Below are 27,426 nucleotides of genomic sequence, written 5' to 3' on the forward strand. Positions count from 1 at the left end.
AAGAACACTTGCCAAGACTTACACTGGTCAGCGGCAAATTTTAATCCGAAATTGTTTTGTGGGTCCCAAAACGTATTTCTGACAGGGAATTTAAAAAAAAATTATTCTGAAGAATTGATGGTGCTCTACCAGTCGACCGCTGTGCAAAAAAAATGGAAAATAAATGAACACTTTTCAGGGACAGCGGTTATTACAGTGGACGGTTTATCATGTTTTGGGGTTTCAGGGTGCATGAATGGGTTCAACAAAAATACGTTTAATCTACAGAAAGTAGTAAAAAAAATGCTGATGTGATATATTTTTTTGTATTCAAAATATTGGGTGTCATTGAGTGTTTTTGGGATGTTTTATTTGACCGATATTTTGACACTGCTGACCTGTGCTAATTTGGGTTTTTCCTTCGTATCTTGTAGGAAATCTAATACAAAAATAATTAGAAAATTATGTCAAAGCAGGGTGGCATGGCAGTCGACTGATGACCACATCTGCCTCACAGTGCAGAGGTTCAGGTTACGATTCTGGCTCCGGCCTTCTTGTATGGAGTTTGCATGTTCTCCCCGGCCAGTGGGTTTTCGTGTGGGTTTTCTCCGGGTATTCCGGTTTCTTACCACGTTCCAAAAACATGCGTAGCAAGTTAATGTATACTGTTATGGTTCTGTTTGTCACTGATGTCATTGACATTATCATCACCTGCATACTTGAGGACTGCCACACCGACCGCTTGCTGTCAGATCGTCATGTTGTTTTATTTCCCAGGTGTTCACTTGTTCCTTTGGGTTTTTCCAGGACTTTGTTAATGCTATCAAATTAGTTTTTCCAGTGTCCCCCCCTCTCCAAGTGTTTTCCTTGATACATTTTGTTCCCTACACCCTCCTTCTGCTACCTCTGGGTCTTCTAACCGTGCGCAAACATGACAGTGTGCTGCGCTTTGTGAAGGTTTTTGCTCCATTTAAACATCTGTTGGTTCATGGCGGTGGCTTAAGCCACATCCTTCCTCCCATTTCTCAGAGGTCATGTAGCAAAGTATAGGACACGATATTTTGGCAGGGGTACTAAGGTATGACATATTGAGTTCTATTCTCATACTCCTCCCTTGTGGTACAAATGCTGGTGGATCCTGATTTTCATATCAGTGCTGACATGGCCAAGCGTCCCCCCACCCCCCTATTTAATTTTCAAGACATTTAATATTTAAGACAGTATGGTTTGTATTTATTTACGATTCCGGGCCCCGGCCTTCCTGCTGCTGCAACGTGTGTTAATGTGTCAAATGCGTAAGTTTTAATAAACCTGGACAGTCATTTATACGCAAGGACACTGGGTCAAGTTTTCTCCCAGATAAATCCAACAATCTGCCTTTTAGATCCAATTCCCACTTCGCTTCTAAAGACATTTTATGGATTCTTTGAGAAACAGATTTTACATGTCGTCAGTTGCTGTCCTCAGACGGGTTCTCTTCCTAGTCGCCTTTTAATGGTGAAGCCCTTTCTGGAGAAAAGCAGCTTGAAACCCATGTGGCATTTAAAAAAAAATTGACACACTTATCCAACTTAGCGTTTTAAAGTAACATTTATTTCCTGAAATTATATATATTTATTCATTCATTCATTCATTCACCTTCCGAGCCGCTTGATCCTCACTAGGGTCGCGGGGGGTGCTGTGTATGCATTAACACAAAAAATATATTAGTAACATGCACAGACACACAAATGGAGAAGAGGATCCTAAAAAGGCCACATTAGACAGTATCAAGAGTCCTAATTAAAATACGGATTTATCTCAAGGGGGAGATTCCCACGCACCAAGCCCACTTTCCATGCACTTTTTATTTGCAGTGTATCTTATTTTGAAGGCAAGTTTAAACATTACCATAGCGACCAGAGAGCGTTGGGGGCATATAGGACATTCCTCGTGTCATTATTCTTGTTTGTCATGATGTTTAGAAAATACCACAAGTCATATCAGATTATTTTGTTGTATTTATCCGGCCTTAAAGGCTGGTCCTTGAAAATATTGTCTGACATTAAACCGGTCCGTGGGGCAAAAAAGATTGGGGACATTTTTTTAAATAGACTTAAGAAATCTGGTGGGCATTCCTGGTACTGCTTTTTTCCTTTCTCACAGACGCAGGTTTCTTTATAAGGACGCATACACATCCCTCCGGAGCCTATTAAATTAAATGTGGGTCAGAATAAAACAAAGATATTTGCTTTTATCCGCCATCCAGCTGACACACCAACGCCTTTGGTCATTACTAAGGTTGGTGAGCCTATGGAGGGGAGAGTGGCGAGGGGTGTCACTATGTCACCATCATAGAGCTTGGAATTGTTCTTAACTCTTGTCCTCTTCAAAAACTAGAACTTGGCTCTCTAACGGCATTCCACACATGGAAAGGAACCCAGAGTCAATAAATGTCAGCCGTGTCATTCAAACAACTTTCTTATTGCTTATCCAGTATTGCTATTATCATGGGTCCCTTTTTATTTTGGATATTCGCAATCCTGAGACACAATAGGTTAAATAAATAAAACTGTCCCAAGGCAGCCAAACTTTGTCTTTCTACTAACCCCTCCCCCGACTCAACACCCAATTTCATCATGATGTCATTCTCTCTGGGGCAATTAAAAGGAGCCTTTTCCTGCCAACGTTCACATGGTTCTTTACTCTGTTTGTTTTTGCTGCATGTCAGCTAACAGCTGGCGGGGTGAGAGAAACTGTGGGGGTGGGTGGTGGGGTGCCATGGAGTGCAAACAAAAAGAAATGTCGAGTTTCGAGCTGAGAAGACTTGCAGAGGAGGAAATAACTGTGCGCGTTTACTTTGTTGCTGAGCTTTCAATCGTCGACCCATCTCTGAGGAAATAAGATGAAGAGGGCCGGGTCGCCAATATGCCTCATAAAAAAAAATCTTTATTAAAGTTGTTTAATTTTAGCATGACAACAGTAGTTTCTGCAGAATGCTAGCGTAGAGGGAAAAAACGGCTTTTTGTGATATACAAATATGAGGACCAAGTTAAATTCATTAAAAAAAACAAAAAAAAATTCCCCCACTTAACTATTTATTTTTTTCTATGTGTGTGTATATATGTATATAGAGAGAGAGGGAGACCTATCGCAGTTGTCTTCGGACAGTCGGCGGTAGGCAAACCCTGAACTGGTCGCCAGCCAATCGTAGGGCGCACATAGTCAAATAACCATTTGCGCTCACAGTCACACCTAGGGATATTTAGAGTCTTCCATTAATCTGCCATGGATGTTTTGGGAATGTGGGAGGAAACTCGAGTACCTGGAGAAAACCAATGGAAGCAATGCGACAACTCCACACAGGAAGGCCAGAGCCGGAATCGAACACTGCACCTCAGCACTGTGAGGCCGACGTGCTAACTAGTCGCCTTCACCAGTCATATTCAGCGTTATCTTATATGGGAGCAAACACACACTTGCCACCCTCTGAAGCACCCGACTAACCCCAAATAAAGATCAGATGTTCTTGTGAGTTTGTGATATTTTTGCAGATACGTTTCGCCAAAATCCACGGTCTTCAAAGAGTTTCCGTTCAAAAGGTAGCTTAGAGAAGAGAACAAAATGAATTCCAAAGCATTCAATGTACTCCGTCAGTGGAAAGGTGAGGACAGTCATCAAATGAAGAAAATATGGCTTCACAGTGACATCGTAAAGAAACTGAACATCCCTCCAAAATCCACATCAAGATGGATCCACAGTGATACAGTATCAACCCCTACCCAAAAAGACGGAGTGGTATCGTAAAAGCCATAAGGTGTTGCAACATCCAGCAGTTTTCGTTTGAGAGTGCATATTTAACTCTAACTACCGGTACACAAGACGTACTTGTACGTCTTTTTAAAATTAGGCCCCACCTTACCAAGGACGTACTTGTACGTCTAAGTCCTTTTTTTTGCGTCATAGAGAGGAGAGTCTGATTCTGTGAGAATAAGTCATTGTAAATAATGTAAAAAAGCGACCAGTAGGTGGCAGGTGGTGCCTCACATGCTTGAAATGCATGCTTTTACAAAAAACTCCTTTTCACCATTTTTTGCCCAGGAATCGCCATTTTCATGAAATTTAGTCAGTTTGTAATGCTGATTGCTGAAGAATGGAAAAAGAAACATTTTTTCTGCTGAAAGAAGAGAGTTCAAGCTTTATTTTGGTAGGCTCAGTGTTTATATAGCATTGGAACCAAATATTCTGTGGGCCTTGCAAGGTCAGTCAAAATCCAGTAAAACGCTGTGATTGAGGGGGTTGCTCCAGTGAAAATGGCTGGGATTGAATGAGTCAAGAAACCGGATTATTATACATTTATTTCCCCCTTGTTTTGTTTTTCTATTGAGTTAAAGGCCTGTTAAAGCTAAAGAGTTAAAGCTGGCAAACTCTTGCTTCGTCTTCCACGCTGTCTGGTTGGAAGAAACCACATGGTTCGACATGTCCACTCAGGTTGACGTTACCAAAGAAGGCTTCTTGTCCTACCGTATAATCCTGTTATTTCCGTTTGATCTCATGTGAATGTGGTTGTCCCAGAAATATTGCCTCGTATTGAGCGGGACCATTTTTCATATAACAAGCTTTTTAGATCCATTTGGATTTGGGAGTACGGTATGCTTATAAGGCACCGTGCTGAACACCTCTGAACATCCTAAATAAACTGCGATTCGTGAAAAACTCTTACATTTACACTACACCCATGTGAACAAACTGCTTGGATGAAAAGTGTAATTTGAATACCGTATTTTCGCACTTATAAGGCACCTCAGAGTATAAGGCGCACCATCAATGAAGGGCCCATTTTAAAACCGTTCATATATCGGGCGCACCACATTATAAGGTGCATAGAATAGAAGCAACAATAGTGGCTATGGCTGCATTATGCATCCACTAGATGGAGCTACACTATAGGGAATACAATTCAATACAGCTTTAGTTATATAGAGCTTTCACAACCACTGCGGTTGTAACAAAGCACTTTACAGAACTTTTAAATACTACGTCGTAAAAATAAATCAGAATATTGATCCATATAAAAGGCGCATCGGTTTAAGGCGCACTGTCAGCTTTTGAGAAAACCAAATGCTTTTAGGTGCGCCTTATAGTGCGGAAAATACGGTAGTTGTACAGATGTGCCTTAATGCGGTGGCCAACGAGCCATTTGAATGACGTTTAAGTTACACTTCTCTCCAAGTGAAACATCAGGATGATCTTAAGCACCAGCGTTTGTATAAGCAGGACAACCTTCGAATCTTTGCCGTGTTGTTCACAAACAGAAACTAACACATCCAATATAAACACGTTTTATTGGTTTTAACTGCAATCTGTCATCACAAAATAAACCATTAAACAAAGATGCTACTGTAGTGAGCAGCCACGGCTGCATTCCAATGCTGTTAACCTCTTTACCTACAGGAATAAATTTCAGGGCTTTTTAAGCATTCATACCATAAAAAAATAGGAAGGCACAACACCTGTGAAACCTGGAATGTTTTTTTAGGCACTTCATGGGAAAGAGTGGTCAAAAATAACCTTTTACATCATCATCATCAAGAAAAAAGTGCTCGTACATCTGTGCGTGATAGAGAAAAAAGGCAAGCTTGTTTTACTCTTTAAAAAAAACCAAAAATGAGCTGATAAATCTTCCTCTAATCACCCAAGACTCTGTGATGCATCACATGACATGAATCCCAAATCCCAGTTACTGCTATGAGGACAGGACTGCTCCAGAACCAGTCTACATTCTCGAGGCCTAAAACACACTTTGTAAGCAGCATTTGTCAATGCACGGTACAGGTGGTAAAGTAAACTAGGCTCATATGTTAAAAACAAAACAAAAAAAGTATTAGCATTGGTCACTTCATCGATACAACCTAGCAAATGCATAAGATATTGTTCTCTTATGTCGATTCATGAGACGTACAAGAGTTACGTTTCCCAGATAATTAGTGCAAAAATTCCAACGGCTGTAATCGAGCATAAATACCACCTGCGCCCTTTGCGTGCAAGACTGGGCCAAGCATCGGTCCAACACGCGGGAGGAGCAGGTCACCCAAAAAAAAAAAAAATGCTACACCTCGGTGCGCTTTGCTTTAAATTGAGATCACGTTCCAAGACAAAGAGGAAAAAATGCGTTAACAGAAATGTCATTGCAGTGTAATACATTACTGTAAAAAAAAAAAAATCATCGTCACAATCTTGCGATTGTGGAAGATCATAATTTAACAAAAGGAAAAAAAAATATATATATACTATTGTTTCATTAATAGATAAATACAACGTAAAAATGCTTAAGATCAGCAATAAATATACTTTGATAAATAAGCAGTGACAACCAAAGCCGAGACGCTTTAGGGCTCTATGGAATAAACGCGACAATAATAATAATAATAATAATAATAATAATATACAATCGATATGAACGAAGGGGGAATCACGCTAAACACTTCAGCTGGCCAAGACATCGGCTAAGACAGGGAGGAGAGACCAAAAGCGATGACTCAACATTTAGGAACAAAACTTGGCCAAGCTCAGAGGCCGCACCTTCCGAATGACTGCTCAACATCGTCTGCTGACACTTTAGAAATTTAGTTCGCCTCCTGCGGCCAGTTAATATTGACCTCAGAGGGGGGGCTCCATGATCAACAAAACTCGGAACAAAACAGAACCCGTGGCAACGATTAATCGCCCGAAATTGATGCTTCACGCTGCAGGGCCTGCACCAAACCGTCTTGTCATTTCTGTCCTCGGAACAGCTGCAGGATTCCAGCCTTGCTAAGTAGGAGCTACGTGTGACTAGCGGACATCGACAACAGCGCGAGCTCACTCGCCGTGATTTTAAAGAAACTGGGTTTTGATGAGGTCGATTGTTAGCTTGACAAAAACAAACAAACAAACAAAAAAAAATCTCACCTGATGTCCGCCTGTTCACTCCGCTGAGGCGATCCTTACAAATTAAACACTGAGCTTTCACAGGGAGGTTTAAAAGGTTGTGGCACGGGCAATAACGCGGGACTGCCCGGAGATTGGCAACAACGGCGACAGACGCGGCGCACAGCTGCCCTCCCTCGTTGCTGCCGCTTCCGATGAAAAGTGCACACTTTACTGCTTTATAAATCGGAGCTACATTTCACAATGCTTCACATTCTTTGACACGGCACCGTGGCCAGGGCGTGCGCGCGGAGACGATACTTGGGTTAGCAATTGTTCGTTTTGTTAGAGACCCGGCGGCAATTGAAAAGGGGTGCAAAACGCAACAGAAAGAAGTGAAACCCTCAAAAGATAAGGCATCTGATATTGGATATCGGAGTTCTTCTGTGAACAGAGCTGAGGAGTGGGGGAGTCGTGGTGGTGGTGGTGGGGGGGGGGGGTCCTCATCTTCGCTGTTGTCGCTCCACAAAATAAATCTTACTCGTCGGAAACCGAGAGCCTGCTGAATATCGGGAGGCGGCGGGACGCGTCCAGGAGGGCAGACGACTCGGAGTCACTCTGACTGCCAAGGCTGCTCTGGTACCCCTCCTGGTCAGACAGAGAGCTGAGAGGGCTGGGGGGCCCCTCCGAGGCTGGCTGGAAAAAACAGGAGATCGTTGGGGAAAGCCGGTCCGGAAGTTGAGGCTCACACGCAGGAGGGGCCCCCCAACCGGGGCCAAACAGGCCGGCGATCTCCTGCCTTGAGCAGGTGAAGGGATTGGCGGACCACTCGGTCAGGTCTTCGGTGGAGCGAGCGGGAGGCGGCGTGACCGAGGTGGGGCTGTCTTGGGAGCCGCTGGGGAAGCCCGCGAAGCTGAAACTGTGCTGGAGGCGAGGGCAGCCCATCTTGTTGAACGGCGAAAGCGGCGGGGGCCCGCGACGTTCCTCGGGGTTGTGGATGAAGTGGCAGCGGGGGCCGTACGGGCAGAAGCCGATGGTGTGAAAGGTGCGACACAGCTCGGTCTTGTACTTGGGGTGGCGGACCAGGCTGCGCAGCTCATGCATGCCGTGGGCGAACTGGCACTTGTCGCCGTACTTGCAAGCGCCGTTCTCCTCGAAGGGCCGGCACAGCTCCGTCTTGTAGCGGCTGGAATTGACTTGACCGCTTGCGCCGGCGCACGCCTGGCTGTAGTTGAACATCTTGTTCTGTGAGGACAAGAATAGCCCAGATGGGACAAAAGCCAGAGAGGACCATTAGAAACGTAGACTAGGGCCCGATCGATGAATCAGTCAGCCCGCAGCCAATCAGCCGTGAATTGTCAAAGCCGTGCATAGCTGCGGCACCCTCAAAAAGTGGTCGCACATGCAGTGGAGAGGAGAAAGACACACTTTGAAGGTAAGCGACTGCAGACTGTCATAAAGGCGCCCTACACCGCTACCTTCTGAATCAATTTCCCAATACAGTTCAAAACATCACACAGTCATCTCGTAGTCCATTTTGTTCTTGTAGGCGTGATCTTGTCGTGGCTTTTGGTCCCTGGGGTGTGCCAGCCATAGCCACGCCCTCCGACTTGGAGTGAAACCGAGAGACGTTTTGAAAATAACACGTGTGGGTTGTGCTTGAGAAACTGGGTGTGGGCGTTTTGTATTAACGTATTTGACAGATTATAAATGGCAGTAGCCATAAAATGTAGCATAAAGAAGAAACTGGAGTATAAGTCGCATTTTTTGCGGAAATGTATTTGATAAAATCCAATAACAAGAACAGACATGTCATCTTGAAAGGCAAATGAAAATAAAAATAACTGTACGATATGCCAACGTTACATGACGCATAAACAATGAACTGAGAACGTGCCTGGTAGAGTTATTCAGATAACGCTAGCATAAAGAACATGCTAATAAGTTTACCAACCCATCAGTGTCACTCCAAATCACTAAATCCAACGAAATCATCATCTGTGTCACTTTTAAAGAGCTCCGCAAACTCCGGAGGTAAAAAATGCGGCACCGGGAACCAGTTGCCAGCAAATCGCAGGACGCACACAGACGAACAACCATCCGCACTCACACACACACACACAATTTCGAGTGTTCAATCAGCCTGCCATGCATATTTTTGGAATGTGGGAGGAAACCGTAGGACCCGGAGAACATGCAAACGTCACACAGCAAGACCAGAGCCAGAATCGAACCCTGCGCCTTTGTCCTGTGAGGCTAAAATTTCTTTTTTTAAAATAAGATAAACGGTTGTTCGTGCACGTTTTGGCCACTTAGGGGAAGTGCGGTGGCAACACTACAGCAAATAGAAGTGACGATTGAACTCAAATGTAACTCGGTTTTCACCGATTGGGAAGAATTTGTGCCTTTATGTCATCTTATCTTACCCGTGTCTTGGTTTCCAAACGTTTGTGTGTAAATGTTATTTGAAGGAATATCACTCCTGAAGTCATGGCTCATTTCCCGTCATCATTTCACTCCCGCATTATCACTCGTGATGTTTTAAAAACCAACCATGTGTCTTTAAATACACAATGTGTGTAATTCTTTTTGGAGTTTGTTTGGCTTTTGGGTGTCATTATACAGCTTAAAAGCACCCCCCGGGGACGGCAGAATCACATAAACACGTTGTCACAAGTGCAATAAATCATTAAAATCAGGGCTCCTCATCCAACTTTTTGCACTGCTCACACTGGTGCGACCAGCTTTTTCAGTTGGTCGCACCCTTTTTGCGGGCGGTAAACCATGACCGTATTTTGCTGATGTATTGTCGTCGCAATTTCAGTCATTTCATGTAACTTTAAAAGCTGACAAAAATAAGAAAAACTGATTCAAAATGTCAGTAAAAAGCAGCGAAACAATGACTGACAGCTAAGAAACTTACAATTTCTCTTATTTGTCTTTGTTCAACAAAACAGCGTAAAAATACGTTTGAATAATTTTTAAACACAACTGAACACACATTTCCGGATTTTCCACAATATAAGGCGCACCTAAAAGTATTTAATTTTCTTTCAATTTTTTCAAAAGCCAAAGGTGTGCCCTATAATCCGATGCGCCTTGTATGTGGATTTAGAGTCTCTTTATATTCTCCATTGATTTGTTTCCCTGTTCGTGTTTATCTGCAGTCTGGTGGTGATTATGAGCAGGAACCAATTGTAACCAAAAGGGTTCTGCCTGACATTCAAATGATTCACCAACACACACCGAGACAGACAACTACTTTGTGAGCTCTGCGCAGCGATTATGAAACGAAGATAATACCAAAAGCATAGACAAGAAGGACTTCGAAGGATATTTAGCCCCTTGTCGATTTGACTATGAGGTTTGTGTGCCTTTTTGTTGAATCAATCGTCTTGAGAACTTTTCATTTATAGTTTTGTAATGCCACTTGTATTTGTTTCAGGTCCATGTTTGTGACTCATTGTTGTTCTCATTGTTACAGCTGCAGCAGTTGTGAAGGCTCGACATAAATACAACTGTATTGTATTGTATTGTATTGTATTCTCTTTAGCGTAGCACCATCTAGTGGATGCATAGTGCAACCGCAGCCACTTTTCTAGCTTCTATTCTACGCGCCTTATAATGAATGCGGTGGCCCTATATTTGAAAAATGTTTTTAAATAGGCCATTGATTGAAGGTGTGCCTTATAATCCAAAGTGTTTTACAGTGCATAAAATATGGTATTTAAGACTTTGAGGAATATACAGCAAAATCTCATTGAATATTTTAGTGTTGACATCCCAACCACCACACTGAAAGATGGAAGCCAACTGGTTGGAAGCGGGACAATGACATCAGTGACAATATGGAATGGTGACTGTAATCAGGTCAAATAGCAAGGTAATCTCACCCCCATCATTCTTCTTGATAGGACCGCTTTGGTTGACTGATATAAAATCCAAATTATTGAGAGAGTTGTAGCAAATAACGCATCAAGGTGTCAATGTTGAAGCCAGCCATCGCTTAAATACAAGTCAATAGTCCGAGACCCAACCAGCCATAGACAGTGTTTTTCAACAGGACAACCCAACACAATTTATATTTCCATATACCGTATAGCTGTGAAAGTAGACACGCGAGCAGTCTCCATTGGCAAAATGCGAAGCCGGTCATGAGAACCTCAACTCAGTGAATGGGAGAGCTGGATGGAAGGATACTGCTCGTTACTTTAGATGGCCGTTCGTTGGCAAAGCACACATCCAGATTTGGATATTTATTTATTTCATTTGGATAGGAAGGATTTAACCTGACCCGCGTTCCCCCTTCGGTGTGTGAGGTCTGGAAGGCGGATGCAGACGGGGAGCGGCCTTGTTGTATGTCGCGCTGTGTAACCGGATGGAGTTTTTAACCAGCACACAATGAAAAAAAAAACAGCAGCATTTGCGAGCAGAATGGTCGCACTTTCAAGCCCCGATTAAAATAGCCCACGGGAACACAACCAATCTTCAACAAATAGAAAATGTAAATCTCACCCACTTTTTGCAGCCTAACAGCATCTTCCAGCCTTGCTGCTCTACACAAGTTTTCTTTGACACAAAATAACTTTGTATAATGCTGAATAGTATGATTTGTTCAAATCATCTCTTTTTCAGGAAATCATAGTCGTAGTAGCATTGATAAAATCTTATGGATACACATGTTGGGATCCTCCGACAGATGGGCAAAAAAAGTGAACATCTGTGTCAATCTGGTGACCAGTGGGTGTGTTATTTACCGTATCTTGCACACTACGAGGCGCTTCAATGTATGAGGCGTGCCTTCAATGAAGGGCCTATTTTAAAACTTTTTTCATATACAGGGCACACTGCGATATAAGGCGCAAAGAATAGAAGCTCCAATAGTGACCGTGGTTGCATTATGCATCCACTAGATGGAGCTACGCTAAAGGAAATACAATTCAATACAGCTTTGTTTATACAGAGTCTTCAGAGCCGCTGCAGCTGTAACAAAGCTCTTTACAGAACATTTTAAATACTACGTCCAAGATATCAGAATATTGATCCATATACAAGGCGCATCGGATTATAAGGTGCGCTGTAGCCTTTTGAGAAAATTGAATGCTTTTAGGTGCGCCTTAGTGTGGAAAATACGGTACTTTGGCTAATACTAAATCTTATACTATAATGCAGTAGAAAATGACAATGCAACTGTATTGGGAAGGAATTCGAATTGAAGTCAAGGAACTGAAAAGCCAACATTGATCCTGATATAGGGAGTAATGCATTACAAGAGGCACTATCAATTTTTGAGACTTAAAGAACTTTAAGTGTGCCTTCATGGAGCGACAAATATGGTAGTGGTCGCTGATCCCATCGCAAAGACGAGGCAAAAACAGCAAGAAATTATCACAGAGCCCTAACTACCGCTCAAGAAAAGTTAAGTAAATCTGCACAACACACTCAAAAAAACCCTCGCAGAGCCATGAGTCAACATGTGCCAGCAAACCGTAGCAAAACATCATAAACTTTTTTTTTTGCCAAATTTGTCGGCAGTGAGTGATCTGGAGTGTCAAAAATGATTCTTCGGTTTAAAATGTTTGCATGTTGATTGGATCTTTGATATTCGTTTCTGTAATCATTACGACTACAATAATTATTACTTCCACTACTACTTCTATTAATGAGCAGTTAGCCAAGAAACCTGATTTAGTACATTCTTCTGTGATGAATATACAGCCTGGACATAACTTCAATTTATTTGTTTGTTGTAAACATTTTTTTAATTCAATATTGTTGTGCAAAGTTTGACAGAAGATGAATGTAAGCACTCTTAAAAAAATAATCAAGAGATGTAAATGGGAAGCAAGTTGAGATTTTTTTTTTCTTTCAGGATTTTATGTGCGATTGTCGGATTGTCGTGGGAGGATAATCTACCCCAAAAAAGAATATCCAACCCAAGCAGTAGGTACTTCATTTTGTGTGAAGTTATGTTGACGGTGAAGATGCTTAGTTGGACCTTATGCTTGAATTTCTATGGGGGGTAAAACAAAAAAATAACTGTCTCAAATCCAAACAAATCAGTGCAGATGTACCAGTGTCTCTATCAACACCATTACAAACAAACAAGATGAATTTATAGTTTACTGCATTTTAAAACGTGCTACAAAAAGCTACACGAGGACTCTGGTTGACTTTGAAGCATTGTTTCAAAAGCCATTTTAAACTTTGGAATCTTAGCCGTAAAATTCTGGCATTTCAATCACTCAGTATTTCAAAATAACTCCCCACAATACAAGTCGGATACAAAAGTCCATCCCACATGCAACTAGCAAGAACAATGACTTTGCAAAATTGAACGCTCAATATTTCCATGTGTCACTATTGTGACATTCTTCGTCTGTGACCCAACATGCGGATTACAATTTAGTTGATCAACCTGATTAATTAAGTATGAACACGCTGTAAAAAAAAAAAAAAAAACCAGAATATACTATCTTTGATAACGATTTGGATCTCAGAACTAAAAATGACAATCTATGACACAGGTGTCAAACTCAAGGCCGATTTGGCCCGCCACATCATTTTATGCTGCCCACAAAAGCAAATCAAACATGTCCACTTCTATGCTGCTTGTTAAAATCTGGAGCACCATTTAATTTCTCACATGTAATAAATAAGAGAGGTACTGTCAGCATTTTCTGGTTACCAAACCACTCATTACAGTAACAACAAGAAAAATGTTTTGCATTCAAGTTGACTGTGTCAAGCAAAGGGAAGCACCTGACCCAAATGTAACCCCCCGTCTAAATGTTGTCTACAAGACAGGGTGATCGGTTCAAAAAAGGAGCAGAATTCTCATATTTTATTTACAAAGTGGTAGAACAATGCTCGAATAGCATTGGCCATAAAATTGGCCATGCATACAACGTAACCACTACACGAGACTAGAAATGACAGCTAAAAAAAAAACCATTTGTTGCGTCACGCTGAAGTCGTTAAACAGCTGGGCGGTCAATAAAGTTGCGAAACTTCTTTTTTTTTTTTAAGTTTTAGCTTCTGGGTCATCATATTTGTAAATTGTCTGTTTTAGTAAAAGTCAACACAACACTCCAACTGAACTCGTTTAGCCCCAAACACTCTTGGTCATCTTATCTGACGTGAGATTGCAAACTGCGCGCAAACATTACATAGTGAAGCGCCCCGCGCCATCATGAATCGTTTTACTCGCCTCGCCGAGTCAACATGCAGCGTAATCGCGTATAATCAACACGCGAGCGCGTTTTGAACGTTCCGAATCCCCAGTCTTAACATTTTCGTTGACAGAAAAGTGTCAATGCTAACGTTAGCATGGTCGTTCGATAAAGGAAACTCGGCGCGCCAAATGGCTGTCGTTTACCTTGTCGGAGACTTCACTGTCGAAGAAAGGCGAAATGCTGGCCGCTGCCATGCCTTAATAGATGTTTACGAACAGCCAGTGGTAATTAGTAAAAGTCCAGGCTTCCCTGCTGGCTTCCTCACGTACAGCCCCTTTGGTAGTGGTGAGGAGCTGCGCAGTTGCTTTTCAGCAGGCAGCGACGGTCGGCGGCCTTCCGGCTGCGACCCTGCACACAGCAGTTTGGGAGGAAACAGCGCCTCTAGCGGTAAATGAATGAAGTGTCTGATCAGCAGGCCATATAATGTACAGAAAAATAAAACGATGCAAGAAACAATTTGAAATGATTCACCTTAATGTATTGGTTCAAATCAATGCTGGCAGTGTAGATTTGCTAAGTTGTGATGACAAGGCTCTTTGTATTGGTCTATTAGATACGCGTCAAAATCTTTTAATGTCATGAATAAGTTCATTTATTCCAGGAATATTATTCAAAATGTGAAAGGTGTGTAACGCATATATTCGTTCCACGGAGACTGATATATTTCAAGTGTTAATTCGTTTTCATGTCGATGACTATATCTGAAAACCATTTTTTTAAAAACCAAATTCACTGTCTCAGAAAATTAATAGAAGAGAAAAAGTAATAGAGTACTTTAGGCTATACAAATGAAAGGAGTTTGAGAAATGTTAGCCAACCAAAAAGTATAAACATGAATAAATAAATCAACTTTTTCATGATATTCTAAATTTTGACAAGCACCTGTACATTTATTTCAACAGACCCGGATCAAATGAGATGAGCTTTCGCTTTCTCTTTCCCTCCTCTCTCTCTCCCTCTCTCTCTCTCTTTTTATATATATATATATATCGCTTTCATAACAGCTGTAGCTGAAACAAAGCATTTTTTAAAAATGCCCTTTTTAGGCAAACAAACCTAACAGGGTGGAAAATCAATTACAAAATGTCGAAAAAGAAATATAAATGGTGTTATATACATTTTCAAATCTTATCTTAACTGTCCAAGTAATTTACCAGTCTGGAAAAAAAAGACTTTACACTTAAGAACGATAAAATATTCAACATTTATGTGGCTTTACTTGTCATGTTGTTAACATATTACTGAGAGAGAAGCGAGAAACTGATCTTATAAGAACGGAAGAAACGGCTATCTCAGGGGAAAAAAAGAATTGGGAACATGGAGATATGTTCAACACCATATGGCACGAAAGGAAGGTAACCCCAGTGTCAGAGAACCAAGCCTTCAAGTATAGCCCTAAATGGAGAATTCTGCCAACATGTTCTGGTATGTTATATGTAGCCAGAGACAACACAGCAGTTTTAAATTTCGCATTGTTTATTGACAGTTTTATTACAGGCCTAATAAGGTTCTCGACAGCGGTGACCCGCTTACAAATTGCTGATTTATCAATTATTGTGTGTTAATGTCAATGGGCATTGATCCAGGCATTGTGCTTACTACTAAGTAAAAACAGTGTTGAAACTAACTATCATTTAAAAATATATATATTTCCACCCAGTTTAGATGTTTTCCATCCTATTGATCCATTTTAAAAAATAATAACAACATACCAACTTTCTAACATATTTTGCAACTTTTTATGTTAATTCGCATTTCTGAAGGCGATTAACATGCAGCTGTTATTTACCCTTTAGGTTGAATGAAGTGCGAAATTGTGATGGTCCTAAACACGGACAAACATTCGACTTAAGAATTCGCATGTCATTGTTATTCAAAAGGAAAAATGCTTCTTTAAGTATTACAGCAAGCCCATAGCCTAATAAAACAGCCGTAACTCGCGTCATTTTTTTAGCTGTCTCAGTATTGCTGTCTTTTGTGTGCATATCCCTTTCAGGCACCTTGCAACCTGATAACGTGATACACTGTCCACTGTAGTAACCGCTGTCCCTGAAAGGGTTAATTTGGGGTATCTAGTGCAGAAATGGGCAACATAAATTATGGAGGACGCTACAATCTTTCATTACTGCCATTGGGGGTCCGCATAGCATCGCTACCAGAGGTGATTGCTCTAAGACTGCAAGGGAAGCTCAGATTCCCCTAAAATGTCCAAAAATAAGTGATCAAATATGTGTGTACATACAATTGTGTGTGCATGTCATTGACTAAATATGCCAGGCATGTCCAAAGTCCGGCCCGCGGGCCAAATCCGGCCCACGGTCGAATTTCATCCGGCCCTCGGCCCCCGTCATAAAATCAGTGCCGTCTGGCCCGCAGGTTGGGCGCAATGGAACACGTGTTGCATTGACTGAGGTCTCGTAGACTGGTGAGTGATGTTTCATAGAGTACTGCTTCCCTCTAGTGGCTAAATGAGTAATAGCATTCACTAAATGAGTAATAGTATTTAGACCAGGGGTGTCTAAATCAGGCATGTCCAAAGTCCGGCCCGCGGGCCAAATCCGGCCCACGGTCGAATTTCATCCGGCCCTCGGCCCCCGTCATAAAATCAGTGCCGCCTGGCCCGCAGGTTGGGCGCAATGGAACACGTGTTGCATTGACTGAGGTCTCGTAGACTGGGGAGTGATGTTTCATAGAGTACTGCTTCCCTCTAGTGGCTAAATGAGTAATAGCATTCACTAAATGAGTAATAGTATTTAGACACTACAGGGCATCACTCACGAGTTAACAAGACATCACTCCGTGTTTATATTGACTGATATGTCATATTTCAAATGATCCTTGCAGTTGTGGATATGTGTATTGCTTGTTCATTTCCCTGTTGTTCGAGTCAAACGTTTTGTGACTATTGAAAAGTCATGGTGATACATTTTATGTTTCAAATCAATCAATTTGCACTCAGGAGACTTCTGTTTAAGAAAAAGTCAAGTGAATAAGCAGTTGCATGTGATATACCTGTTTCAAATGAACCAAAAGAAATTCTTAAGATTGTTGAAATTAAAATAAAAATGGAAATGTGAAACAGACTGGCTTACTAAAATTTGTTGAACAATATTGTTGTTCAATGTAAAGAATGTCAGCCAAGGTCGGCCCCCCGACATTTTACCACATAAAATCTGGCCCCCTTGGCAAAAAGTTTGGACACCCCTGAAATATGCGCAACAACGCGCACAACTTTTGTTCCGAATCAGCTTCTTATTACTGGCTAAGACGTGACTCTCGTCTCATTCATTCCCTCAGCTTCACTGTGCTTTAAACTGTGTGGATGCTGGGCGTCGAGAGAGTTCAGTGTAGGTTGTCCCAATGCATTGAAACGAGATGAGTCATTGGATAAATGCTGGTTTTGTCCCGCTCAACAGATGCTCAGCGTCGCTGGCCGTCTATGGACAGTGGCCGTTTATGGGCTGGCCCCGACACTGAGCTTTTCTGTTTTATGATTGGATGAGCTTTCTGAGGCTGAATCTCTTTTTGATTAACAGCGAAATGAGCCAATCACCGAATCTTTTGGTGTCGGCGTCTATGGGAGCATTTTTCAATTCTCATTCTGTTCTGAGTTGGACTGGAGACTTCTTCTAATAATCTTAGCGACACTCTCTTTGATGAAAACGACTTGCGACAGATTAATATTTTATTTCTGGTGTGTTTTATTGTAGTTGCTTGTGTTCGCACACTGACTTAAATCAACACAGTTAGGACCCTGGAAAAGACGCCTTGTTGGTATGACAGGGTCACAGATGATTTTCTTGAAAAGGAACCAAGAGTAGAATTCATGTATAAATAAACGGACACATTTTATGATGTCGGCCGAAATTGATCTTCCCCTGCTTGACAGACCAGCATCAGCCACTGATCGCTACAAACCAGTCCAGATGTAATCCCAGTTTAAATAAAAAAATAAATTAAAAAAATCAAAAAAATCCCAGTTTAAATATGGAGAAAATACGTGCTCATATATATATATATATAAAATCCTCATCTCACCCCTCGGGTGGTGTCCGTCCCTCATTCAGCTCGGGTCCTCTACCAGAGGCCAGGAAGCTTGAGGGTTCTGCGCAGTATCCTTGCTGTTCCCAGCACTGCACATTTCTGGACTGAGATGTCCGATGTTGTTCCCGGGATCTGTTGCAACCACTCATCTAGTTTGGGGGTCACTGCCCCGAGTGCTCCAACCACCACAGGCACGACTGTCACGTTTACCTTCCAGGCTCTCTCCAGCTCCTCTCTGAGCCCTTGGTATTTCTCGAGTTTCTCATGTTCCTTCTTCCTGATGTTTCCATCACTTGGGACCGCTACATCCACTACAACGGCTTTCCTCTGCCCTTTATCTGCCACGATATCTGGTTGGTTCGCCATTACCATCTTGTCAGTCTGGATCTGGAAGTCCCACAGGATCTTCGCTCTGTCATTTTCCACCACCTTCGGAGGTGTTTCCCATTTTGACCTTGGGGTTTCCAGTCCATACTCCGCACAGATGTTTCGGTAGACTATGCCAGCCACCTGGTTATGGCGTTCCATGTAGGCTTTCCCTGCCAGCATCTTACACCCTGCAGTTATGTGTTGGATCGTCTCAGGTGCCTCTTTGCACAACCTACACCTTGGGTCTTTTCTGGTGTGGTATATCTGGGCCTCGATGGCTCTGGTGCTCAAGGCCTGTTCCTGAGCAGCCAGGATGAGTGCCTCTGTGCTGTCCTTCAGGCCAGCCCTCTCTAGCCACTGATAGGACTTCTTGAGATCAGCCACTTCAGTTATGGTCCGGTGGTACATCCCGTGTAGGGGCTTTTCAACCCATGATGGTCCCTCTTCCAGCGCCTCATCTTCTGTTCCCCATTGTCTGAGACATTCTCTGAGTACGTCATCCGTTGGAGCCTTCTCCTTGATGTATTCATGGAGCTTGGATGTTTCATCCTGGACAGTGGCTCTCACACTCACTAGTCCCCGGCCTCCTTCCTTTCGGCTTGCGTACAGTCTCAGGGTGCTGGATTTGGGATGGAACCCTCCATGCATGGTTAGGAGCTTTCGGGTCTTAACGTCCGTGGTCTGAATCTCTTCCTTTGGCCACCTTATTATTCCTGCAGGGTATCTGATCACTGGCAGGGCATAGCTGTTTATTGCCCGGGTCTTATTCTTGCCATTGAGCTGGCTTCTTAGGACTTGCCTCACTCGCTGGAGGTATTTGGCCGTAGCCGCTTTCCTTGTTGCCAGTTCGAGGTTGCCATTGGCTTGTGGTATACCAAGGTACTTGTAGCTGTCCTCAATGTCTGCTATTGTTCCTTCTGGGAGTGAGACCCCTTCAGTGCGGACTACCTTTCCTCTCTGAGTCACCATCCGACTACATTTCTCAAGCTTTCTCATTTTATATATATATATATATATATATATATATATATATATATATATATATATATATATATATATATATATATATACAGTATATATATATATATATATATATATATATATATATATATATATATATATCGTGTTTATCATAAGAAATTGCGCGTATAGAACATCCACTATTGAACACCAAAGATTGAAGCAAACTAAAAAATATGTGATTTTTTTAAAAATTGATTTTTAAGGCTCTTGCATAAACAAATGCAAGGGCGGCCCAAAACTGTAGAACACCATTTTTCCCACAAAAATCAACTCACTCAAAGTTTTAATATTATTGAGGTCGTTTGTCTTGCTTAGCATTCGCACGAAATTAGAAAGGGGAAGGGCATTAAAAGACCGTGCAAGCACAATTAAGCCATGCCTGCCACCAAGTGGTGAATTGTAATATTACAATTCAAAGCTATACAGTGGAACCCTTATATTCGCGGGGGTAGTAGGGACTGGGCCGGCCAACGAAGAACAAAAATGTAGCCGCAGGCTCACCATGAATGGGCGAGGAGGGGATGCTGACGCGGGGCATCTCGGCCTTCCGTAGAATGGGCGCACGGATGGAGAGCGACCTGCAGGACAGAAGACCATTTCGCCTGGATGCAGGCGCGCCGACTTATTTGGTTCGTCTTTTGGCAGCTTGTAGAGTTCCGAGTCAGTGGGAAAAAACTAGAAACTGTGCAGTCATTCAAATACTTAGGCTCTATTATCTCAGACGAGGGCTCGAGGCCAGAGATGTTGGCAAGAATTGCTCAAACATCAACAGCAATAGCAAAACTCCAAACCATCTGGAAAGATAAGAACATAGCTCTGCGCTCAAAGATCCACCTTCTACGCTCCCTTGTCATGTCAATCTTCCTATATGCATGTGAAACCTGGACACTAACAGCAGATCTCCAAAGAAAGATCCTTGCAATGGAGATGAGATGCTACAGGAAGATATTAAACATCCCTTACACCGATCATGTAACAAACGAGGAAGTTCAAAATAGGATACAACAAGCTATCGGGCACCACGACAACCTACTCACCATCGTAAAAAGACGGAAGTTACGGTGGTACGGCCATGTTACGAGATCATCAGGCCTTGCAAAGACGGTGCTACAAGGAACTGTACAAGGATCTCGCAAACAAGGAAGGCAGAAAAAGAGGTGGGAGGACAACATCAGAGAGTGGACCAACCTGGATTTCGCAAAGTCCCAGAGAGAGGCAGAAAACAGAGACGGTTGGAAAGAAACGGTGGAAGGGTCTTCACGGGCGCCCCAACGACCACAACCGAGGTCAAGGGATAGGTGAAGGTGAAGGAAGAGTGCTGGCCCCTTCTTTTGGCTCTATGATGTGGATCAGTGGTGCATACAATTCTTTACCAGTGTCAAAGTGTGGCGTTTCCTCAAATTAGCAAGTTTTTTTACCCTGCCAAAATGTCCTTGTTTTGGCGCTGAGCATTGTGGGATGCGTGTCTCCAACTTCCCATCGCGTTTTCTATGTTTTTGTACTTGGTTTTATTACTTTTTAAAAACTACTTTGATCTTAGCAAGTATTGTAGGTGCAAGAGTGCACCCAGTGTGTTCTATGTCGTTGTTTGCTATATCAGTGCAATCCTATTAAAATATAGTTATTATTCATATACTATAAGTGAATAAAAAATCGACCATTTAAAAAAAAGTATACTGGGTGAAGCTTTTGATTTATTGGCTATCCTATTTGTTAAAATTGATTAAAAACATAAATAAGTGTGCTGCTCTTTTTTGTCAACATTGAAAAATGAGATGAGCATCTTGGTTAGGTTTGTGGAAGGCGGCCGATAGTTGATGGTTATCCGCAGCCTCTGAGTCGGGAAAGGCAGCCCTGGTGGGGGTGGATGTACTCAACATGTCACCATTCAATCCACCATGGCGCCATACTAAAGACATTTCTTGCGAAGCACAATTTAAAAAACCAAAATATTTACAAAATGTGTCACCATGTAACAAATATGTATAAAGCAACATTCATCAATTCATCCATCGATTCCATTCACCCACGTCGGGTCACAGCACAGGCGAGCTGGAGTTGATTGCTGCAATCTAGTAACATGACAGTAAAATACGAAATGTATGTTTGATTAATACATTCTGATCTGCTGCAGAGAAGTGCACTCACGTCTCCTCCGCTGACCAGCAAAAAAAAAAAAAAAAACAATCGGTGACGCTTGTTCATACCCAGAATCCATTGCAGCGTCATGGCGGACAACCGGGATAAAGCGCTACAAGATTACCGTAAAAAATTGCTGGAACACAAAGAAGTTGACGGACGGTTAAAAGAATGTAAGAACCCATTTAACATGTACAACACGTTAATGACTGTGTACACGTTGTGTATTGCGTCTGTATACATTATAGTATCACACAACCGGTATCTGTTAGCTGGCTGGCTAGCTAGTGCTTTGTCATGCAGTGTGCATCGTAGTACACATGAATGGGAGAACAGTACAGTATCGAGATGCTAACTCGGAGCAAACAAGTGCATTTATGTTGAATTTAAAGTATAGCTGTCGAATCGCAATAGCTATTAATGCGTTCATGAATGAATATATACGTATATAACGTCACGAAACCGTCATCGATTTTTTTTAGTTCTAGTATTCTGTTAAGGAAATATACTATTGCTAACCGGCTAGCCAGCTGTCCACGGAGGCGTTCAATAGAAGTCGTTTGCATGTCTATTTATTTTGAAATTAAAACGCAGCTCCCGTCCCCCTAACCCCACTTGATTTTCAGTGAGAGAACAGTTGCGAGAACAAACCAAACAGTATGAAAAGTCAGAGAATGACCTCAAAGCTCTGCAGAGTGTTGGCCAGGTAAGAGTATTATTTGCACTCAATGCCCAGCAACTAATTCATGCCAACATAGTTTGTGTTAGGAATTTTATTTAGTGGTAGAACTATATGCCATTGCAAATTGTGTTGACATGCTTTTATATTGATCATACTGAAATGTACAATAATTTCTGATTACAGAAACATATCAGCATCTACACTGCAATATATGCTTTTAAATATTACTTTGTCTTTTTTTATATATATTGTAAATTGTGTCTGGCAGAAATGTGACTAATGAGGCTGAACCACATTAATGCTTCAATGTTTGCAGATTGTCGGAGAAGTCCTCAAACAGCTGACGGAGGAAAAATGTAAGCTTCTCGTTCTATCACATCTTTGTGTCATACTATCATTCGTGTGATAGTAATGTTTGTGTGTGTGTGTGTGTTTTTTTTTTAAATTACAGTCATTGTCAAGGCAACAAATGGTCCTCGTTATGTGGTTGGATGCCGTAGACAGGTAGGTACACAACATATACTCACGTGTTTAAAAAAAAAAAAGGTAAGGCTGTTTTTTTTTTTGTAATGGTCTTCCTAATCATCCTAGTTGGACAAGTCACAGTTGAAACCAGGCACAAGAGTGGCTTTAGATATGACTACGCTGACTATAATGAGGTAGGTGGGACTTATTACTTATTTGATAATAATTCCCAATGCATTCTGATAAATGCACAGTCACTGATCAGGAAATGTCGAATTTTCCTAACAGGACGAATAAAGTCCCTATATAGCAATCTAATGTCTCACCACACTATAATATAAAAAGGCTCTTATAGTCATGGTTGGGTTAAAAAAATGTGAGCTGTAACATGCTCATGTAGAATTTATATTCATTTGTCTTCCTTGCTTCACGAAATGAGTATCTGTTCCCAAAAAATAATTTACATGTGCCTTTAAATGTAGGAGAGGTAACAGCAATTTGACAAAAGAGTAATCTTGAAAAAAGGGTATTTATCTGGTGATAGGTCTTAACTCATCATGTTTTTTTTTTTAAAGGTACCTGCCTCGGGAGGTGGACCCTCTGGTGTACAATATGTCCCACGAAGACCCCGGCAGCGTCTCCTACTCTGAAATTGGTGGATTGTCAGAACAGATCCGAGAGCTGAGAGAGGTGAAACCAATTCCTCTCCTCCTTTCTACAGTACTGTCACAGAACAACTCTGACTTTATATTGAGGAGGAAAGTTTAGAATTATGATGCCCGTGTTCTGATGAACATGAGTGTGAGTTCCTGTATGGCTTTATCGCAGTCACTTTTTTTTTCTTATCCCTGAAAGTCATATAACTGCGGTAAAATAAAACAAATTTGACAGATTTGGAGGGGTTTTCTAATAAGAGTCCCCACACTGAGACTTCTCAAAACGTCCAGTGCTGTAATTAAAAATTAAAGGTGCCCGACATCAGTTTTTTCATCATTGAGTCCAGCGTGACGTTTGACGTTTTGATTTTACGGCAGGTGATTGAGCTTCCCCTGACCAACCCCGAGCTTTTCCAACGAGTCGGAATCATCCCCCCAAAAGGCTGCCTGCTCTACGGCCCACCAGGTTAAAAGTCATTCACGAGCTTTGTTCCGTTTTTATAAGTCTGTCTTTTTTTTTTGACAAGTTGGTTTTAATTTTGAATACTCGTTTCCCCTGTAGGTACTGGGAAGACTCTTTTAGCCAGGGCGGTTGCAAGTCAACTGGACTGTAACTTCCTCAAGGTGAGTGTCCATACCGAGGTGGTCACGTGAAGTCGTCTTGCTTCCGTGCAGCGCGTCAGCTGATGTTACCCCGCAGGTGGTGTCCAGCTCCATCGTTGACAAATATATCGGTGAGAGCGCCAGGCTCATCAGAGAGATGTTCAACTATGCCCGGGACCATCAGCCTTGCATTATCTTCATGGATGAGATTGATGCCATCGGTGAGAAACCCTGATTCTCTGCTGAATTTGTTCTGCATTCATTTTTTTGGGCCCATATTTGCTTTTTAATTAGTTTAAAACCACTTAAAATGAAGTCACGTTTTTTTATGTTACATACACTGACTGGCCATAGCATTGTGTTCACTTGCACATTTGAATAGGATCCAAAACAAAAGTTTTACTGAAGACTCTTCAGTTGATAAGAAAATGCTGCAACCCTAATTATGAACGCCAGATGACTCGAGTTGGCAATTTTCTGACTTTCGACTTGCTGGACTAAAACTTGTGGAAGACTCGAGTTGACTTTGCAGCCCCGGACGGCCACCGGTCCGACGGAGTGCAGAGCCCACCTCATTAAGCGAGTTTCATGGAGGGCGCTCCAAATGCGGTTTGGATTGAAGGATTATCTTTTGGATAAAATCAGTATAAAGACAATGACAAACATGCAAGCTTTTTATAACTCAAAAGATTCAAGCCAGAACCAAGACAACTAACTTCATTCAGCAATATGAAACCGAGACATTCAGAGAAGCAAGATTAGCTTCACAGTTAGGTCACATCTACTGTAGCTAGTCAAACATAAGCGAACTAATGAATTACAAAAGGCGACAACCTAAAAAGTGCACAAAGTTAATGCTTCTCTTCCACCCGTTAAGACAGGGGTGGGCATTTATTTTTTGCATAGGGCCACATGAGAACCAGAAAATATTATGGAAGGCCCGATCAAAAGGGTGAACTAAATTCGACATATTAATTGGATTTCTTTATTTAAAAAGCAGTATTTTGCATTTTTTGGCACGTTTTTCAGACTTTAAGAGTACAGTATTCCGTTGTATCGAACGGGATTTGCTTGACTCGGCGCTACTGTGGACTTCCGTATCGTCTCGCCGGATTTGGCCCGCGGGTCGTAGTTTGCCCACCTCTGCGTTAAGACATACTCATATATTTGTCAAAAACCAGTCACATCAAAATGTAGACAACTGGCATATACTGCATGTCACTAGCAGTCGATTGAGGAAAAAAATTTAAAAATGCGGCGACATCTTTGGTTTCAAGGATGATGGTTTGGATGAAGCGGGGGAAAAAATACAACGTGCAAGGTGTGAAATTTGAAGACGCGTCCAACAACATCTGCCTCTGTCTGATGCATCTAAGATGGCTCTGTGAATTTGAGCTAGCTTGGTTAGCTCAACGGTTTAGCTCATCGTACGCTGGTCAAGTACTTTGTCGTTTCTGCATTTGGTTCCGAAGTCCGGAAAGCGATAGATTAGACACCGCAGACATGTTACTCTTGAAATTATGCCATTTAAAACTGAGGTCATTATTTTAGCACAGATATCGATACATTGAGTCGAACAAAGAATCGTACTACATTAAATAGTCTATCCAGTGTGCTATTTTTTGGTTTTGAGTGTCCGCCATATTTGATGTGGCAGCGCACCCCTGTAAACTCATGTGCGTCAACTTCAGCCAATTAAACAAAGTGACAACCTGCGAAGTTTAGACATGTAAATAAATGTTCATAATGTACTTTTTGTAGTAAGATCAAAAATATATTTTTGCACGCCAAAATGCTTTACTGAGCAATATTTTCTGAAGTAACTTGCGACTTGGTTGAACCGAGTAATGATTTGACTTGCTTGAAATTTGGTGTCCTAACGGGACAACCCCCCACACCCCTTCAAGTGACTTGGGACTTGCCCATATGTGACTTACTCCTACCTCTGAAAACAGGGACTGTAAAATCAGCTCTGTCAAATCAATATTCCTGATTCCCCAACTAAATAGACTGTGTTATTAAGTTTCGGTGTACTTTGTCAGGTCAAATTTTAACTGTTGCACGTTGTTCTCTGTAGGTGGTCGACGTTTCTCTGAGGGAACCTCTGCTGACAGAGAGATTCAGAGGACTTTGATGGAGGTAAACGAGCCACTGATAACAGTGACGTATGATGTTGCTGTGCTGCTGCAATGGATATTTCATACATGGGAAGGGAATTCCTCACCGGTGTTAGGATTTTAATAGTTACAGCTTGTAGTTACAGATGAAAATTGGTGACCACGCCCCATAATTGACTATGTGGGACTGATGCATTAACAAAAGTCCAGTTTGAGTCCAAATTGCCTTCTATTTTTACCTAGAGCCATGTAAGGCTGTGGGTGAGCGAGGTCAAGACTGAAAACGGATCATTATGTTTCTCACCAGCTGCTGAACCAGATGGACGGATTTGACACACTGCACAGAGTCAAGATGATCATGGCAACGAACAGACCCGACACTCTGGACCCCGCCCTGCTACGACCCGGCCGACTTGACCGCAAAATCCGTAAGATAGCCTTTGAATTGTGTCTACAAATACAAATGTTAGCGGACTAATGTCATCATCTTGCTTAAACAGACATCGAGCTGCCCAACGAACAGGCTCGTCTGGACATCCTCAAAATCCACTCCAGTCTCATCACCAAACATGGAGAAATAGGTGAGCAAAAACATCACTCTAACAACGGTTTGTCTTTATGGAACCCAAGTCACGAATTGGAAGCCAATGAATCCCCGCTGTTGAAAATACCTTTCTGTTCAGATTTTGAAGCCATTGTTAAGCTGTCCGATGGTTTCAACGGAGCCGATTTAAGAAACGTTTGCACAGAAGCAGGTTAGACATTCCGCATCATTAGGTTTGGCTGTTTTGATGTGCCCTCTTGATGAGTTTGAACATAAACTTTGTCCACGTGGACTTCATGCGTGTGCAGGTTTGTTTGCTATCCGCTCCGACAGAGAGTACGTCACCCAAGAGGACTTCATGAAAGCCGTGCGAAAAGTGGCCGATTCAAAGAAGCTGGAGTCCAAGCTGGACTACAAGCCTGTATAGATTTTTTTTCCCGTTATCACAACTTCATGGATATGCTGTTGTATACATATGGCCCCGAAGAAAAAAAATGTATTCTTTATGTTTGTGGAGCAGCATTTGCATAAAGTATATTGTCATCTACCAAAAGTGATTTCTATGCTGTCTTTTAGTGTCCACCGTCATGAAATCTGATCACTTCTGGTATCCCACGCAACACTTGTATAAAAAACAAACAAAAGAAACTTTATATGACAATAAACCGTTCTGTTGAAATCT

The 27,426-nt window shown here is 41.9% G+C and overlaps 2 protein-coding genes across 3 annotated transcripts; one reads left to right on the forward strand and one right to left on the reverse strand.

Annotated features, from left to right (window-relative positions):
- psmc6 (proteasome 26S subunit, ATPase 6) lies at positions 1-27,426 on the forward strand. 2 transcript variants are annotated; one of them, XM_052052185.1, is made up of 14 exons: positions 1-6; positions 22,304-22,383; positions 22,676-22,715; positions 22,811-22,863; positions 22,951-23,018; positions 23,400-23,514; positions 23,859-23,946; positions 24,043-24,104; positions 24,181-24,304; positions 26,161-26,222; positions 26,508-26,628; positions 26,701-26,781; positions 26,884-26,955; positions 27,053-27,426. In XM_052052185.1, exons 5-14 carry the CDS (start codon positions 22,996-22,998, stop codon positions 27,169-27,171), a joined length of 867 nt encoding a protein of 288 aa, XP_051908145.1. In that variant the 5' UTR covers positions 1-6; positions 22,304-22,383; positions 22,676-22,715; positions 22,811-22,863; positions 22,951-22,995; the 3' UTR covers positions 27,172-27,426. The 2 variants fall into 2 exon arrangements, with proteins under 2 accessions (XP_051908145.1, XP_051908144.1); XM_052052184.1 differs by lacking the exon at positions 1-6 and adding an exon at positions 21,712-21,850.
- On the reverse strand, positions 5,285-14,454 carry zfp36l1b (zinc finger protein 36, C3H type-like 1b). The gene is made up of 2 exons (XM_052052217.1): positions 14,246-14,454; positions 5,285-8,112 (listed from the first exon to the last, which is right to left on the reverse strand). The coding sequence occupies exons 1-2, from the start codon at positions 14,294-14,296 to the stop codon at positions 7,405-7,407; spliced, it is 759 nt and encodes a 252-aa protein (XP_051908177.1). The 5' UTR covers positions 14,297-14,454; the 3' UTR covers positions 5,285-7,404.

Source organism: Hippocampus zosterae, chromosome 19, assembly GCF_025434085.1.
Source record: "Hippocampus zosterae strain Florida chromosome 19, ASM2543408v3, whole genome shotgun sequence".
In the NCBI taxonomy this organism is placed as follows: domain Eukaryota; kingdom Metazoa; phylum Chordata; class Actinopteri; order Syngnathiformes; family Syngnathidae; genus Hippocampus; species Hippocampus zosterae.